We start from the raw sequence: 18,554 nt of genomic DNA, 5'->3' as shown, positions 1-18,554 counted from the left end.
GGACCCATATGTGCAAAAATTTTTGTAGTAGCTAGAAACTGGAAAGTAAATGTATGCCCATCAATTGGAGAATGGCTGAGTAAGTTTGCTATATGAATGTTATGGAATATTATTGTTCTGTAAGAAACTACCAGCAAGATGATTTCAGAGAGGCCTGGAGTGACTTACACAAACTAATGCTAAGTGATATGAACAGAACCAGGAGATCATTAAACATTGCAAAAAAAAAAGATTATACAATATCAATTCTGATGGACATGGCTCTCTTCAACAATGAGATGATTCAAACCATTTCCAGTTGTTCAGTGATGAAGAGAACCATCTACATCCAGAGAGAGGCCTGTGGGAACTGAATGTGAACCACAACATAGCATTCCCACTCTCTCTGTTGTTATTTGCTTATATTTTGTTTTCTTTCCCAGTTTTTTTTTTCTTCTTGATCCAATTTTTCTTGTGCAGCAAGATAACTGTATAATATGTGTACATATATTGGATTTAACATATATTTTTAATATATTTAACATGTATTGGACTAGCTGTCATCTAGGGGAAGGGATGGGGGGAAGGAGGGGATCATTTAGAACAGAAGGCTTTGTAAGGTCAATGTTGAAAAATTACCCATGCATATGTTTTGTAAATAAAAAACTTAAATAAAAAAATACCACATTGGCTATTTAAAAAAAGAATGCATGTGCCTCGATACTAGGAATCAATCAAGTGACTGACTAGAATAGTTAGCATGTTTCAACATTTTTATACATTCTACATTCTCTCTTGATACATGGTCAAGACCATCTAGTTTTAGGAGTTTGGGAGCATGATTGATGGAGAAGTCAACACAAATTGAAGAACCAAGGTCTGGGAGCATTTCCAACTAAGCAAAAAAATAAGAGCTACACTGGAACAGGACTTATCAGAAAAGCACACAGTTTTTGTCATTGCCTAGATAGATTGAATAAGCTTCAAATTTAATAAGCAAACAATCGTCCATTTGGAAATATCTGAATTATCTTCCATATCTTGAAATAAATGTGTAAAGAACATTAAAATATAAATGAATTTGATATTATTGAAATATCTCACCTGCCCAGGCAACTTTGACCACTTTATTATTTCTTTTTCTTCTACAACTGGTTCATTACCTCTTTTACTTGTCTCCTTTTGAAGTTCACAATATGACGTACTACCTTGTTCCTGCTGAAGTGCCATCATAGAACGAAAAGAAGGATCTACCTACAATTAATTAGATACAACAATTCTGTAACATCCATATTTAGATCACACAAAGTATTTTAAGATCTAAGAACAATAAATATGGAGATAAACTTTCAAATGTTAGTATCTGAACCAATTGACTTTTTCTATTTTTATTTTACAGACATAGCTTCACAAATGAATACAAATAGAAGAAAAAGATAGTCCTTTCAGAACTTTGAAATACTGTTTTTTTTAAACACATTAACATTAAAAAGAAAGATTTCCATTTCTGGGCTTCCCTACCTAATAAGTATTTAGTTCTTACCACCTTCTACCAATACCTATACCCAAAAGATATTACAGGATAATTATTATAGGATAATATTACAGGAAATTAACCTTGAGAAAATCCTGCTCTTCTCACACATTAACAAGCTTTTGGTTCTTTTTTTCTCAGTTACTTGGGATCAGTTGAGAACCAGTACCCTGGAATTACATTTACTAATACTGGTGAAATTTGTAATTTATTGTAATTAGTCTTCAGGAATGATTTTATCCTGTATTATGTATGTAGATTTCCTAATTTCATTTCAGAATCAACTTCTTGAAATAGAAACATCTATATAAAGTATTCTTGTGCAACCATATGATACAATATCATTTAATTTTAATTAATAAGGATATATTGGTGATTAAGGATATGTAAGAAATTAGCAAAGAATGTCCTCTTTTACCTAGTTTAAAAAAAAAAAAAAAGCAATCTGGAGGAGAAGATTCTCGAAGTCTCTGGCCAAAACAGAAACAATTGCCATTTACATTCACTCCCAGTCAATGGGGCCCAAACAAGTGAGGTTTGGCCTTGGACCTACTATAATAGGTCAATCTATAAGAGCCAGAGTGATTTGGGTTTAAGGCATGATCCTTAAGAAAGAAGTGTAACCAATAAACCTTAAGTTTTCTTGTTAAGTTCCAATGATCAAAATTTATATTATATTATATATAAATTATATATTATATAAATTATTTCTTACCTAGCCTTAATCACTGAATAGCTTTTCCATGTATGACCAGTGCTTAGCAGAGTTCCTGGCACATGTAAATCCTTAATACTTTATGACTGACTAACCAAAATACTGTCGTAATGACTGTCATCAGACTTTTATTTTATTTATTTATTTATTTTGGCTGAGGCAATTGGAGTTAAGTGACTTGCCCAGGATCACACAGCAAGGAGGTGTTAAGTGTCTGAGATCAGATTTGAACTCGGGTCTTCCTGACTTCAGAGCTGGTGCTCTATCCACTGTGCCACCTCGCTGCCCTCAAGCTACCTCACTGCCCCCAGACTATTTTTTTTTTTTTTAAGAGAGAAGCAAAAGTTTAGGCTCTCTGTTGCTAATGGTAAGGAGACATGGTGGACGTGAAAAAGCTCTAACTTATTATAAAGATGGCATTGTGATGGGGAAGTGATATAAAAATATTATATCAGAAATAAACAGGGAGAAAAAAGGGGTATTCACATAATTATATCAAGGAAGATTCCAGTTTCCACCATTATTTTTGTAAAATGAAGGGGATACAAGAAAGCCACCTCACAATATTCTGAGTGGACCCTCTCTTACAGGCAAACATTACAGTCAGGCACTGCTGGCTGATAATCTATATGATCTTGAAGGATTCTCAAATTACTAAAATCACAAATCCATTTAAGCATTGTAAAGTTTTGTTCTATTCTCATAATTAAAAATAATACTTCAGCAAACTGTCTCATAATAAAGCTAAACCCCAAACTTCAAACCACTCAGACTTTTGCAATTACTATAGATAACTACCTCCTGTGCCATGTTTCACATATAATGCCTCTCTCTGTTCTAAAAAAAAAAAAAAAAAAAAAAAAAAAAAAAAAAAAAAAAAAAAAAAAAAAAAAGCTATGATTTAATGATCTAAAAGACTTTCTTACTTGAAAAATAAATCTGGTCACAGCTTACTTTTAACTTTTTAGAATATAATTGATTTATAATTCTATTAAATACCAAAAACAAAATAACTTACATGATCAGGAAGTTTCAGACCTTTTATGGTTACATATAATGTTGATGGATAACGAATCCTTGGATATTTTGACCACCATTCAAAAACCTCAACAACATTTAACTGTGATCTAATCCTAGGTGGTGGACAATACAGTTGAAGACGGAGTTTCCCATTGATATTCAAAACTCCATTGGCCCCCACAAGCTAAAAAAAAAATATTAACAAAGCATAGGAATAATATCAAGAACTCATTCTTAAAATATTGCAAAAGATTCAAATACCTCACTTGTAAGTCCTAAGCTAAAGAGAATGAAAAAGTTAACTCAATGGGTTAATAAACAAGGTAATGGGAAACATATAAAACTTTTATATTTAAAGTGCTTAGTTAATATGTCTATACTTCATATAATAGATATTTAATAAGCATTTAATTGCATTTTGAGAAGGGATTTTCTAAGCATATAATTACTGGCACAGGATTATTGGGAAAAGTACATGGTTAAATGGAACAAATCATACTTTTGCCATAACACAGACTCAAAAAAATTATTACATGGAAAGATATTAGAATTTTACATTTCAACTGAATAGGAACAAATGGCAATTTGTAGTTACTATTATTAGTTCTTATAAACTTGCTGAAAATGTTGATATGCTGAAGAGTAATTTACAATTTTTTAGCATCCTTAAAAAATGTACGCAATAAATTATATTTTTGTTAAAATAAAAATTCATTTAACTTCCTGATTTCAGGATGGGCTCTAGGTGAAATGATAGCCTATTTCTTTGAAGCTAGTACCAAAGTCTCACTACTATATACTAATGGAGACTGTCTAGTCTAAAATAGCTAATGAAGGCAATTAGAGATTATTTCTTTAAAAAATGATTACCAAGCAGCACTAAACAATGCCTACTAAAATTGTTTTTAAAACAAAACCATAATGACTTATAATTAGCATATCATTTGGTTTATATATAAAGGAGTATATTGGTCCATTTTATCCTTGCATCCTATTTATTTACTCTTATTTATTTGGCCTGGAATTAGAGTGAACTGCCAGTAAAGAAGACATTAATAACTTTGATTTTACCTTGTGGTTCAAATAGCTAAGATTCCTATGGATATGACTGAACAAATAGAATAAAATACTGTTCCATTCAAATATGCTTTTAATAAAGTTAAAAAGTTAGTAAAATAATAAAACATAACTATTAAAGAATATTCTGTTTTAAATGATTATACTTAGAGGTAATAATTTATAATAGAAAAAGTACTTGTTTTATTCATTCTGTTTTTGAAAAAGAGCAATGACATTATGAAGTTGAGTTGAATTTAAGGTAGAGCTGCACAATGTCATCAGTCTCACCCTGTCTCCCTAAATTATCAAAGTGCAGTGGCAAGATAAAAATCAAGATGACCAATGATAACGAAGAATTCAGTAGATGAACTGGGCCTCTTTGATATCTGACCATGCTCTATATACTCCATAGCATCTGCATCAGCCAAATTTCATAGCAGTGGAAAAAACTCTTCTCAACCGCCCATTACTTACCTTGAAATGGGCTTTAATGCTGGCTTTACCACCAACTAGCTATATGACTTAAAGCAAATTTTTATTTAGAGTTTGTTTTTTATGTGCAAAAGGATTTTATGAAGTACAACTATGTATAGTTAAGCAAAAATAGATGTGATGAATTCAGAACTGTTCAAAATAACTAAACCATCAGCATTCTTTGTAAGCTCCAATAGTAGAAAACTTCTTAAGATCATCTTGGATTCTTATATATTTAGTTAAAAGCCCTTCTAGGGCATATTATGTTTAGATTGGTTAGCTGTGTTCACTAGGCCTCAGAGAAGATATTCAGTCCAGAATAATTTTCTATTTGTCTTAGGCTTCCTCTGTGTTATTTTTCTCAGGATATATCTCTACAACTGAGCATGATAAAGAGGTAAGGTATATAAAAGAATAGTGACCATAATAGGCTACTTAATAGACATTTGATAAAAATTTAAAATCCTATAGACATATTAAGAGAACAAAACATCTCAGAAACGGTGAACAGGTTAGGTAATAGAAAGAATGTTATCTGGAAAAACTCTTTTGTTAATTTAAGTTAAACTTTTTGTGTTCATGAGTTTTATTACATAGATAGCAAAGTAAAGGCAAATAAAATGAAGTTTGAATGGCCAAGTGGTAAAAGATAACAAGTATATATCAAAGGTACTCCACTCACTCCATCAGTCAACATGTATTTTTTATTGTTCTCCCATGGGCACTGTATTAGGAGCACAAAGGATATGAATACAATGAATTAAATAGTCCCCGTTTGCAAGGATTTTATATTCTAACAGGAAAAACCACAAGGACATATATTCTAAGTAGTTTATATAGAATATAAAGAAAATAAGTGTAAATAAATGCAAAATATTTAAACAGAAGCATAAATATAATCATAAATTGAATACAAGGTAGTTTAAAAGGGGGTGCCACTAGTAGTTAAGGGAATCTTAACAAAGGCTTCATTCAATAAGAGATATTTGAATTAGGTCTTGAAAGAGGAGATATGGCAGGCATGAATGGGTTGAAATCTGCATCTTTGGGAGAACAAATAAATAAAGTCATTTTAGGGGCTAGAGTGAAGGGTCTGAATCAGGAAGACTATCTTCCTGAGTTCAAATCCAGTCTCAGACACTTACTACCTGTTTGTAAATTACCCAGGTAAATCAACTAATCCTGTTTGCCTTTTTTTTTCCTCCTCTATAAAATAAGAGGAGGAAATGGCAAACCACGTCAGTACTTTTGCCCAGAAAACTTCAAATAAGACCATTGAGTTAGACACAACTGAACAGCTAAAGTTTAGAAATTCATTTCCATCTGGACATGATATTTTCCTCCTAAGCAGTATAAATACTAAAGTTTTATTCCAACACATTAACTGTGGCACAGAAGTGATGTTGTATCTTCAAGGGTTATATCAGCAGAGAACAAACTCTTGCAGATCCTAATGAGCTGAAAAGCATATCCCTGACAATGAATTATTATCTAATAAGCATCTTAATATGAAAAGGTTTATTACCAGAAAAGAGCTTCCCGGGTATTATGTTTTTAGTTATATTAAGAGATGTAACTATATATGATGATGATATAATCAGTATAGATAGAGTTAGTACTCACACTGTTGAAATAGGCCTTTTGAATTATCCAAGTATAGTCAGTATACCAGTAAATTCGCTTCAATCAAGTCACTACTACCATTCTCACAAATTCTAAAGAAATTAATTTTTTTAAAAATGATAAATCTTAAAGTCATAAACTAAAGGTTTAATAATTGGGGATGATTTTGGCTACTACATCAGATTTAACTTCAGAATTGACTCACCATTCAAAGGCCTTAGAAGCATAATTATGTTTTACTGGATAACTAAATGGACTAACATAAAAATACAAAATTAATATTCCACAAAAATATATAAATGTGATAAAATAAAATAACATCCCTAACATGCAATTTATAACATAGCTTGAACTCTTAAAAGAACTTTTGTGGCAATATCCAAAAATGCCACAAGATGGCAATGTCATGACACATAAAAGGACTTGTATTGCTCTAAATAAAATACAACCTTCCTGACTTCATAACAGAAAAACAAGGAAACAGTTTTGATGTTAAGTTTGTCAAAGCTGAAGAGAAGTATCTACTGTTCACTAATGCTAATTTCTCTAGCTTTATCTTTGATCCCATTACTGCACAACTCCTAACAAATTAGTCAACCAATCAATTAGCATGGATTTATTTTTTTTAATTTTATATGTCAAGCAATTTACTAACTTCTAGGAATACGAACAACAAAAAAAGCAAAAATTAAAATGTCCCTATCAAGACACTTGCAATCTAATATAGAAGGATTAATACATACATATATTGGTACATAAAAGATATGTTCAGAGAGATAAAAGATCATGGTGTTTATGGATAAGAAGTAGTTTTGAGAGAATTAAGACATAGCTAAAAAAAAAAGATTAGATAAAAAAAATTTTCAGAGTTCTTGAACATGGATCAGTTGTAAGGGTTGACAACATCAAGGATATGACTCTTATATATAGCTGAGGTGAAGGAAGGAGCAAGGCATGGGAAATGAACAGATTAAAAATTTATGAAGTTAGAATATTTGAGGAAACATCATATGCATGCTAAAGAAACTTGGTTATGAAGGAAGGATTTGCTTTAGAGAGGAAGGCTGAAATCATTTTGAAAGGATAGATAGTGTCCTGGGAATCAGCAGATAAAGAGCTATAGGAATCTTAATTGGGTGGTAAGGGACAGGTTAATTTTCTGAGAGCCTCCATAGCAGTGGATTATAACATCTGAAGGAGTTGAAAGGCAGGCTTTGCTGACACAGGTGTTGGGGACTGAGAATGAGATAAATTAGAGACAGAGGGAAGAGGAGGGAATTCAGACATGCAACAGCCTCTCAGGGAGAGGTCAGAGAACATTCTGGGTTGGATCTCTAGCAGCCACTGTCAGGTGGTTCCCATGTATTCCAAATAGCTCTTCTGTGTATTTCAACAGGATGGCAAATTTAACTGAAAAATAATTGATTTCTTAGTGATGTTGGTAGAGGGAGAATCTGGAAATGGTAGTGGAAAGCAAGAAGCATTCCAATCAGTAGTGGAAAATGTGGCCAGGGGTGTAGTTATCCAAAGGGAATCAGGTTCAGTATATGCTAAAAAAAAATGGGAACGAGCAAAAGATGGTAAGATATAAAAGAGAGAATTATTGAATAAGAGGTGGAGTCTCCTCAATATGGAAAAGTGAGTACAAACAGAAAAGTATAGTTCTTGCAAGAGTTTTAACAAGAACAAAAATAGAGCACAGGACTAAGGAATAATCAAAAGAATGATCAAGAATTCCAAAGCTCAGATCTATACAAAAAGACAGCCAAAAACCTATAGGCAATAGGGAAAGGATCCACATAGAAAAGATTGGCCTGAAAACAGTTTATGAAAGCCGCCTACCTCAAAGACTAGCACTAAGCCAGAGAAATCTAGAGTTTGAAACTATAGGCAGAAAGGCAAAAGGCCAGTCTGCAGTCTAGCTAAGGATGCCTTAAATCTGTAGGTGTATATCTGACACCAAACTAGTCCCAAATTGAAAAGGCATCAATGATCAATGTACTCGCTGGTTCAGACTATCCCACACTCCTCCTACTGAAGCTACCTAGCATACTCCATCACTGAAGAATGCTAGTCATTCACTCCTGAGGTATTTAAGATATACAGAGTCAAATTACCACAGATGAGTACCAAAGAAGGCCCACAATTTGTCCCAAGTACACAGAACCTGTCTCCACATCAAAGTGCTAATTCAGTTAAGTAAAAAAATGAGTAAGTGTGGGGCATCTGGGTGGCAAAGTGGATAGAGCACTAGACCTGAAGTCAGGAGGACCTGAGTTTAAATCTGGCCTCAGACACTTAATACTTCCTGGCTGTGTGACCCTGTCACTCAACCCTAACTGCCTCAAAAAAAAAAAAAAAGTAAGCATAAAAACCCACTATCAATGATAAACAATCTACAGCCAAAAATTCTTGGACATAGATCCAGAAAAGAAAATAATTTCATTGTCCAAATCCATAAGCAAAACCACAAATAAAATCATAGACTTGTCCCAAGGTCTACTACAAATCTTGAAAAAAATGAGGCAAAATGGATTTTTTTCATGATTATATATATATATAAAAAGTTCTAGACAAAAGAATTAGAAAGGAAATGAAAGATCCAGAATGGAAAAAATGAGAATATAAACAGCTTTGAAGGGAAACTATAAAAACATGCTTTGAACATAATATATGCTTTGAAAAATCATACTGGACAAGGCAGAAATAAGTGACTGTAAACAAGAAAAACTGAAACAAAATCAAATGATTTCAGTAAAATCAGAAAAAGTAAGACTATCTCTTATCAGAAACAACTTATTTGGAAAAGTGGTCAAGTGGACATCTAAGAACTGGTGGACAAACTGAAAACCTTAATTATATAAAGTCTAACTATCATATTTCAAAGCCTGAATGCAACTTTCCTATCTATACAACTAGGGCAAAGAACAAAGTGAATATGTAGTCACTTAGTGAAATAAGTCATTAGTGGCACAAAAACTGCTCAACATTAAAGTTCCCAGGAACTTCGGAATCAAAATCCAGAACTTCCAAGTCAAAGTAGCCAGAAAGAAAGAGTTCAAGTATTAAAAGTCATCGGGCATCCAGGTGGTACAGTAGAGAGAATGCTGTACCTGGAGTAAGGAGTTCTCACTTTTTGAATTACAATTTGGCCTCCAGTGTCTTTGCAAAGAAAACCCCAAATAGGATTACAAAGAGTCAGAAAGGACTGAAAACAACTGAACAACAATATTAATAACCACCAACAGGATTAGAAAGGAAAGACATGCTAGATAAAACTAGAGTTCATTAGTTCTCTCTCTGGAGGGGAAGAGTATTTTTTTCATTGGTCAGGTCTTCTGGAATTGTTTTGGATCACTATCTTAATCAGAATAGCTAATTCATTCACAATTGATCAACAGTACAATATTGTTGTTATTGTATATAACGTTCTAGTTCTGCTCACTTCATTTTACATCAGTTCTTTGAAGTTTTCCCAGGTATTTTTGAAACCATCAGGCTGGCCATTTCTTATAGCACATAATTATATACCACAACTTGTTTAGCCATTCACAAGTGATGAGCATCCTTGAAATTTTCATTTCTTTGCTACCCCAAAAAGTACTGCTACAACTGAAGTGAGGTAGACAAGTTCAAATCCAGCCTTAGACACTTCCTAGCTGTGGGATTCTGGACAAGTCACTTCACCTGTTTTCCTTAGTTTCCTTATCTATAAAATGAGCTGGAGAAGAAATGCAAACAACTCTAGTATCTTAGCCAAGAAAATTCCAAATATGGTTGGACAAAACTGAAATGACTAAAAAACAACATGTAGATCCTTTTCCCTTTTATTATGGATTTCTTTGGGATACAGAACTAATAGTAGTATGTATAGATCTAAGAGAATAAACAGTTTTATTGCCTTTTGGGAAAAGTTCTAAATTGTTTCCAGAGATGATTGGACCAGTTTATAACTCTACTAATAGCACAAAAGTGACTGTATCTTTTCACATTTCTTCTAGTATTTGTCCTTTTCTTTTTCTGTCATGCTAGCCAATCTGATAAGTGTGAGGTGGTACCTTAGGTAATTTGCAGTATCCTGATCAATGGTGATTTAGAGCATTTTTGGTGACAACTGATAACTTTGATTTCTTCTTCTGAAAACTGCAAGTTCATATTCTTTAAACATTTATTAATTTGGGTTTGGCTCATGTTTTTATAAATTTGACTTTATATAATTGAGAAATGAGACACTTATCAAAGAAATTAGGTATAAAATTATTTCCCTACTTTCCAGTTTCCTACTTCTCATTTTGGCTGTTTTTTAGAGGGGTGCAAAGCCATTTTAATTTCATATAATCAAAAGTATGTTTTACTATCCATGATCCTATTTATCTCCGTCATCAACTTTTCCATTATCCATAGAAATGGGAGGTACATTTTTTATATTCTCTGCTAACTTACTTCTTATGTGACCCTTGGTTTCTAACTCATTTATCAAGGCCAAGCTCTACCCTAAAATCACAGATCTCTCCTGATTTCCCAAGTTTGTCTGAGTTGGAAAAATGCCTCACTCTGACCTTTTGTTGGCTGTGTTGCTCCTACCTCAATTTGAGACATTACTTTAAAGTTGTTTAGAGGGACGTGTTGGGAGAACTCAGATGCAATGTTTCTACTACTCTGCCATCTCAACTCTGCCCCCAGAAGTCTCTCCAATATAAATTAGTATGAAAAAAGACTGGAAAATAGAAGCAAAAGGAAACAATTGAAGGATTTTTTAAAGTACCTGAATGACCTGGTTGGTGTAAACCTCTGAAGATTATTTTGGACTAGAAAAAGGATAGTATAATCAGGGTCACTAAGTCTTGAGGTTAGAGAGCAGATACAAAGGTATACTTGACAAGAATTGTAACTGGTTAGAGGTTAAAGAAAAGGAGGAGTTTGTGTGTATTTTTAATCTATCCTATCCATCTATTCATCAACCATCTACCTATCTCTCTTTGGTAGGCTCTGGGATTAGGAAAAAAGGGGCTAGGGGAAACAAATGGGCCCAAAAGAGAAGCAAAGTTTGCATGACAAGTGAATTTAGGGGGTAAAACATGAGTTCCATGTCAGATATGTTGAATTTAAGATGATGAGAAGAAATCAAGGAATATTAGTCACATAGAAAGTTTAAGACTGAGCATATAGATATGTGAGTGACTTGAACAGATAGGAATTTATAAGTTCACCATGGGAGAATATAAATCTCAAAAACAAAAAAAAATCAGATCCCTAAAGAATATCTGCTCTAAGAGAGAGGGAGGTGGTTATTAATTTAGGAAAAGATACTGAGGAAGTAAAATCAGACATGGAGTAAAATCAGGAAAAAGTGTTATCAAAAAAAGTAAGGAAGCCAGGGTATAGTAGCCCAGGCCTATGACCTTCCAGAGGCAGAGAGAGAGAAACAGAGAGAGACAGAGAGAGACAGAGACAGAGACAAAGAGACAGAGAGAGAGAGAGAGAGAGAGAGAGAGAGAGAGAGAGAGAGAGAGAGAGAGAGAAAGAGAGAGAGAGAGAGAGAAAGAGAGAGAGAGATAAAGAGAGAGAGAGATAAAGAGAGAGATAAAGAGAGAAAGAAAGAAAGAAAGAAAGAAAGAAAGAAAGAAAGAAAGAAAGAAAGAAAGAAAGAAAGAAAGAAAGAAAGAAAGAAAGAAAAAGAAAGAAAAAGAAAGAAAGAAAGAAAGAAAGAAAGAAAGAAAGAAAGAAAGAAAGAAAGAAAGAAAGAAAGAAAGAAAGAAAGAAAGAAAGAAAGAAAGAGAAAGAGAATGAGAGAGAGAGGAGGAGAGAAGGAGGGATAGATGGGGAGGGAGAGCTGGGTCTGGTGCCAGTAAAAAGTGAGTTCAAATTGAGTTTCAGACTTTCCTGCTGTGGGATCTTCATATAGAGCTTCATGGAATATGAAGGAAGATCATAAATCTTTAGATTATTTTTAAAATTACCTTGAGAAATGCCCATGCAATTTTGCGAAAACCACTTTCCTGGACTTGAACCTCAGAATTGGCCTTGGCTTCATCCATGCTTAAGAAATCAAGAATCTGTAAATATTTAATTCAAAGACATATTAATTCTTATTGAGCTATTAGCATTCTAAATATAAATACTTTTTAGCTGAAAGCAAAATCCTAATGCTGTTGTACTTAATATATATATATATATATATATATATATATATATATATATATATATATATATATATATATATATATATATATATATCAGATACAAACTTAAATCAATATCTAAGTAATTTGAACTGAGGGAAAATATATATTATCTTATTGGTATTTCACCTCAGTCAATCTAATAACAAATAATTAATTTTTTAAAATAGTAACTTTTCCATTCTCCAGTTGATAAATGGTCAAAGGATATGAACAGACAATTTTTAGATGATGAAATTTTCCACTCATATGAAAGAGTGTTCCAAATCACTACTGATCAGAGAAATGCAAATTAAAACAACTCTGAGATACCACTACACACCTGTCAGATTGGCTAAGATGACAGGAACAAATAATGATGAATGTTGGAGGGAATGTGGGAAAGCTGGAACACTCATACATTATTGGTGGAGTTGAACGAATCCAACCATTCTCGAGAGCAATCTGGAATTATGCCCCAAAAGTTATCAAACTGTGCCCTTTGATCCAGCAGTGCTGCTACTGGGCTTATATCCCAAAGAAATACTAAAGAGGGGAAAGGGACCTGTATGTGCCAAAATGTTTGTGGCAGCTCTTTTGTAGTGGCTAGAAACTGGAAGATGAATGGATGTCCATCAATTGGAGAATGGTTGGGTAAATTGTGGTATATTAATGTTATGGAATATTATTGTTCTGTAAGAAATGACCAGCAGGATGATTACAGAGAGGCTTGGAGAGACTTACATGAACTAATGCTGAGTGAAATGAGCAGAACCAGATAATTATACATTTCAACAGCAATATTATATGAGGATGTATTCTGATGGAAGTGGATATCTTCAACAAAGAGAAGATCTAATTCAGTTCCAATTGATCAATGTAGGACAGAATCAGCTACACCCAAAGAAGGAACACTGGAAAACTATTTGCATTTTTGTTTTTCTTCCCAGGTTATTTTTACCTTCTGAGTCCAATTCTTCCTGTGCAACAAAAAATTTGGTTCTGCACACATATATTGTATCTAGGATATACTATATAACATATTCCCCTGACATCTAGGAAAAGGGAAAAATCAGAACAGAAGTGAGTGCAAGGGATAATGTTGTAAAAAAAATAACCATGAATATGTACTGTCAAAGAAATGTTATAAACATAAAATAGAAAAATAGTAGCTTTTTATTTTCTTTTTTTAAATAATAGCTTTTTCCCAAAAATATATGCAAAGATAGTTTTCAACATTCATCCCTGCAAAACTTTTCATTTCAAATTTTCCCCGTTCCCTTTTCTCCACCTTCTCCCTAGTCAGCAAGTAATCCAATATATGTTAAACATGTGCAATTCTTTTATACATATTTTCATGTTTTTCATGTTGCTTAAGAAAAATCGGATCAAAAAGGAAAATAAAATAAGAAAGGACAAAAACCAAGCAAACAATAACAAAAAAGGTGAAAATGCTATGTTGTGTTCCCCACAGCCCTCTCTCTGTGTGCAGATGCCTCTTTCCACCACCAGTTCATTGGAACTGATTTGAATCACTTCATTGTTAAAAAGAGCCATGTCCATCAGAATTGATCATCATATAATTTTGCTACTGATGTGTAAAATGATCTCTTGGTTCTGCTCATTTCATTCAGCACCAGTTCATGTGAGACTCTCCAGGCCTCTCTAAAACCATCCTGCTGCTCATTTCTTATAGAACAATAATATTCCATACCATTCATATACCATAACTTATTCCGCCATTCCCCAACTGATGAGCATCCACATGTATCTACTAAATTCAAAGAAAATAGTCTTTGACTTTTACAAACTACTATGTTCTGTTTGACTATATAAAATTTCTTTTAATAAGCTTTATTATTTTTCTAAATCTTGAATTTTTTTCTCTATAATTGTGGACATTTTATCTGACTAGTTGCATAAAGTAGAGACCATTTGACCCATTTTTAAACGTAGACAGTTTTATAGCTATATATCCAAGAATTAGCTCTGGAATCAAAATGTAGCCTTCCATAATAGAAATAATTATTTGTAGTTCAATTATAAACCTTTATAAATCATGTTTTATAAAGTCAAACTTAATTAATAACAGAACAATCTAACAAATCCAATGAAAAACTATTATTTTCAGATGAATATAATATTTTATTATTATATTTATACTTAACTTTCATCAGTCCTAAAATAAAGTGATTATAGAATGCCAATATAATAGTAGACTCTAAGCAACTTGAGAAGAGGAACTGTTCTTTTTCTTTCTGTTTGTCTTTCTAATTCCAATATCCAGAATAGTATCTTACACAGAAACCACCTAGATAGGGCATGGTCTATGATTTCACTGGTATGGGCAAGTTCCGGATGAGAAAACTCCTACAAGTATAAGTCCAAACTTTCTTTGCAGCCTTAGAGAGTCACTTAAAGTACTAAAATTTAACTGACTTACCTAGTCACAGTCAGTATCAGATGCAGTACTTGAAAACCAGTCATTCTGGCTCCAAGACCAGCACCCTCTCTATTATATCATACATAATTAATAATGCTGTATTGAATTGAGATGAATATCAAAAGACTAGTCCAAGAAAAATAAAAAAATTAACATATATCCCATAAAATAATTCATTTATCCAGAGAAATTTCTAAGGACAGAAAACATTGGTATTTGGTATATACACCATATGACACTGGGGATATCACAACCCTCAAGTCCCTTAGTTCCTCATTTATAAAATTAAACTGTATGGATAAATAGCTTCCAACTTTAATTTTATGTATCTATGAAAAAATAGAGATCTAGATTTGTAAGCAGAAATACAGATTCAAATACTGTGGCTGATATAAGCTGAAAGATGTCAGAATCTCTCAGCCTCAGTTTCCTTATCTGAAACATGGGCCTTATATAGTAATTGTGAGACTCAAATAAGATAATATTAGTATAGCAATTTGCAAACTTAAAGTACTACATATCTGTTGGCTATTAATAGAAGTAGTATTATAATGAACTTTTATTTTCTTATCACTTTTAGAAAGATGACCATATTATCTGTAACATTAAGGGGTTGGAGTAGATGCCTCTGAGGACCCGTTCAGCTCTAGAATTATGAGACTATGATCTTTCTGTCAATGATTAGTTATAGGCTCTCAGGGAAACTACCTTGATAGATAGTACATATTCCCAATTATCCTGATCTGCTAGCTAAAGGTTATTAAGAGAATTGTGTAGAAACTTTAAAAAAAAACCCAACAAACTGACATTTTCTCTGAGCAAATCAAATGGACTTTGTTTCCTCATGAGAAAAATGAGGAGGTTAAACTCAATGAATTTCCTAGATCCACCTCTCAAGGAAGAGGAAACAAAGAGAAATGGGTGTGATGTGGATGTGATGGAAGATGAAGATGTCTGTAAGGATCAGCAATTAGAGCAGTAGAGCTGGGTCACTCAAGGAGAATGCGAGCTAAGAAGAAAATGTGGACTCAATACAAAGAAGTTCCTAATTAAAATTGTCTGAAAATGGGACAAGTCACTTCTTAAATGAGTTCTCTACTACTATGTTCACCATCATCTATTCACAGAACAGATGTCTAAATGTCAGGATAGTATAAAAGTAACCTGGGGTATATAATGTCTAAAATCCCTTTCAATTCTATGATTCTATATCAAACATAAACCATTAACTGCCATTAGGTCAGTTTCTTTTTCTCTCCCTGAATATATAATGCTCTCATTCCTCCCAAACCCAACAAAGAATAGCCCCCCCCTTCCTGTTATTCTCTATATTCTACATATCCATTTAGGCTCATTGTCAAAGACCACCTTCCCCATAAAGCTTCTTGCACTTGTTTCAATTTACAGTGATTTCTTTTAACTCCTCATAGACCTATAACCTAATCATATCATCTAACAGTTCAAGACTGTCTTACAATTACTGATTTTGAATTAAGTCTTATTACACTGTAAATTCCTCTCATGACAAGAAGCTTATTACAATACCCAGAATCTCAGAGTTGGCTGAAGCCTCAGACATCCCATTCATTCCATACTTGAATGAAAATCCCATCTACAGCACATAAGACAAGTGGTCATCCAGCTTTTGCCTGAAAACATACATTAAGTAATCTCAATGGTGACCCATTTCACCCTGGGAAATTTTTAATTGTTAGGAAGTTTTCCCTGACATGATGCCTAAATCTGGCACACTGAAATTTCTAATCATGTCATACACTCTTTGTATTCTACCACCACTACTCTCCATCCAAAAGCACAATGCAGAATAAATGTGTTCAATAAGTATTTGTTGACACATTGATTTCAGAGATGTCACTGTTGACAAAATCTTAAATTATTGTACATTTAAATTGAGAAATGATTACATATCAAATGTGATCTGTCAGTCATAAAGCATATATTAAATTGTTAAAATAAAGTGAAAATCTGTTAAATGTAACATACCTCAAAAAATAGAATTACTCTAGGGCTTTTTTCAGATACTTGGAGGAAATAACTAAATCGTTCATTAAATACAATTTGTTCTTCCCACTCTGGAAGTCTTGACTTAAAATGTTTGAAATCATAAGGCTGGGTCATAATAGGAAGGACATTTTCTACTCTCTCTTGTTCATAAAAAGATGAAACTGCTCGGTTTCTATGTTTAAAAAAAAAGAAAAATATAAAACATTACAAGGAGAGGAAGGAAAGCAGGAAAGAAGGGAGGGAGGGAAGGAGAGAGAAAAGGATGGACAATTGTATAAAGCAGTTGATAATGATATTAAGTGGTAAGAGATCATAATGATATCAAGGTAAGAAGTACTTTGGTTCCCAATAATAAAAGCTGAAAAGTAACTTCTCTAGTTACATGGGAGAAAACTTTAAAACCAAAAACATTAGAATCAAATTCTTCCTGATATACAGGATGGAAACTTTTGCTTTCTTAGATTTTGATAAGCCTAACATAGAACACTAGTTGGTAAACTCTTTGAAGGTAGGGTGTATGTCTTTATCAACTTTCCTCAAAGTGCCTAATTCAGAATTTATTAATTAATGGTATAATGGTCTTATATGCTAATCTTTAACATATGTGTTTTCTTTTTCCCACATATCTTTTATAAAAAGAATATATTCAGAGGGTTTCTTTTAAAAATTCTTACGAATACTCAAGTGATTTTATTTTGTAGTGCTGCTATTTACAGTTAAAAGTTTCAAAAGCAGCTTGCAATTTTGGGAGTAAGAATATTTAAAATTAAACAAGCTAAAAGGCACATTAACATATGAGCTTTGCTATGCATTAGTCTAACACTGTAGCCATTTTCTTCTTTTTCTTTTTGGTGAGGTAGGTAGGGTTAAGTGACTTGCCTAGGGTCACACAGTTAGTGAGTGTTAAGTTTTTCAAGCTGGATTTGAATTGCTTTCAGGGTCAGTGATCAATCTAGTGCATCACTGAGCTGGCCAAAATGAGCCATTTTCAAACCTGATGGATGGACAATTGGGGAAATATAATTACCTGTGCTCTTTCTTGACATACAAGCCAGTATTCTGATCAATCACATGAATTTTTACCATTGGATGAGAAATCATAAAATCTGTTCTAAGTCGATCAGTTCGATGGACATAAACTCCCAAAACAAGGGTATCATCAAACCCTCTATTAGACTGACTTGAAACTTCTGGGCTTGATGTTTCTTGGACATTATCAATACCACTTTCTTCATTGTCTTCAGAAACTATAAGCAAGAGGAAAATGCAATTAAAATCAAATGTCAAGATATCTGAAATTTATTATGGGTCTTAAGGCCCCTGCTTTACTGACTGAGGGCTATAAGTTATTGCTGTGTTTTTTGGCTATAGGCCATAGCTGTGTTTCAAGAATTGTTACAGACATTGCTACAATATTTCTGATAATTAAGGTTTTTTTTAGACAAGGTCCATGATGGGACTATGTTATACCATATAGAAGGTAAAAACATAATCCATAAATTTAATATATAAACATCAAAT

The 18,554-nt window shown here is 33.0% G+C and overlaps 1 protein-coding gene across 1 annotated transcript in view; it reads right to left on the bottom strand.

The window, feature by feature from the left end:
• Window positions 1–18,554, bottom strand: part of AHI1 (Abelson helper integration site 1) — a 227,732-nt gene that overhangs the window by 189,056 nt on the left and 20,122 nt on the right. Inside the window, 5 exon segments of the mRNA XM_074309767.1 lie at window positions 1,084–1,233; window positions 3,247–3,432; window positions 12,365–12,460; window positions 17,013–17,205; window positions 18,061–18,280. Of these exon segments, the coding sequence (XP_074165868.1) occupies window positions 1,084–1,233; window positions 3,247–3,432; window positions 12,365–12,460; window positions 17,013–17,205; window positions 18,061–18,280 (845 nt within the window).

The sequence above is a fragment of the Sminthopsis crassicaudata genome, chromosome 4 (assembly GCF_048593235.1).
Source record: "Sminthopsis crassicaudata isolate SCR6 chromosome 4, ASM4859323v1, whole genome shotgun sequence".
Classification (NCBI taxonomy): Eukaryota; Metazoa; Chordata; class Mammalia; order Dasyuromorphia; family Dasyuridae; genus Sminthopsis; species Sminthopsis crassicaudata.
The sequence above is the reverse complement of the archived record's forward strand: the minus strand, read 5'-3'. Positions and strand labels throughout refer to the sequence as shown.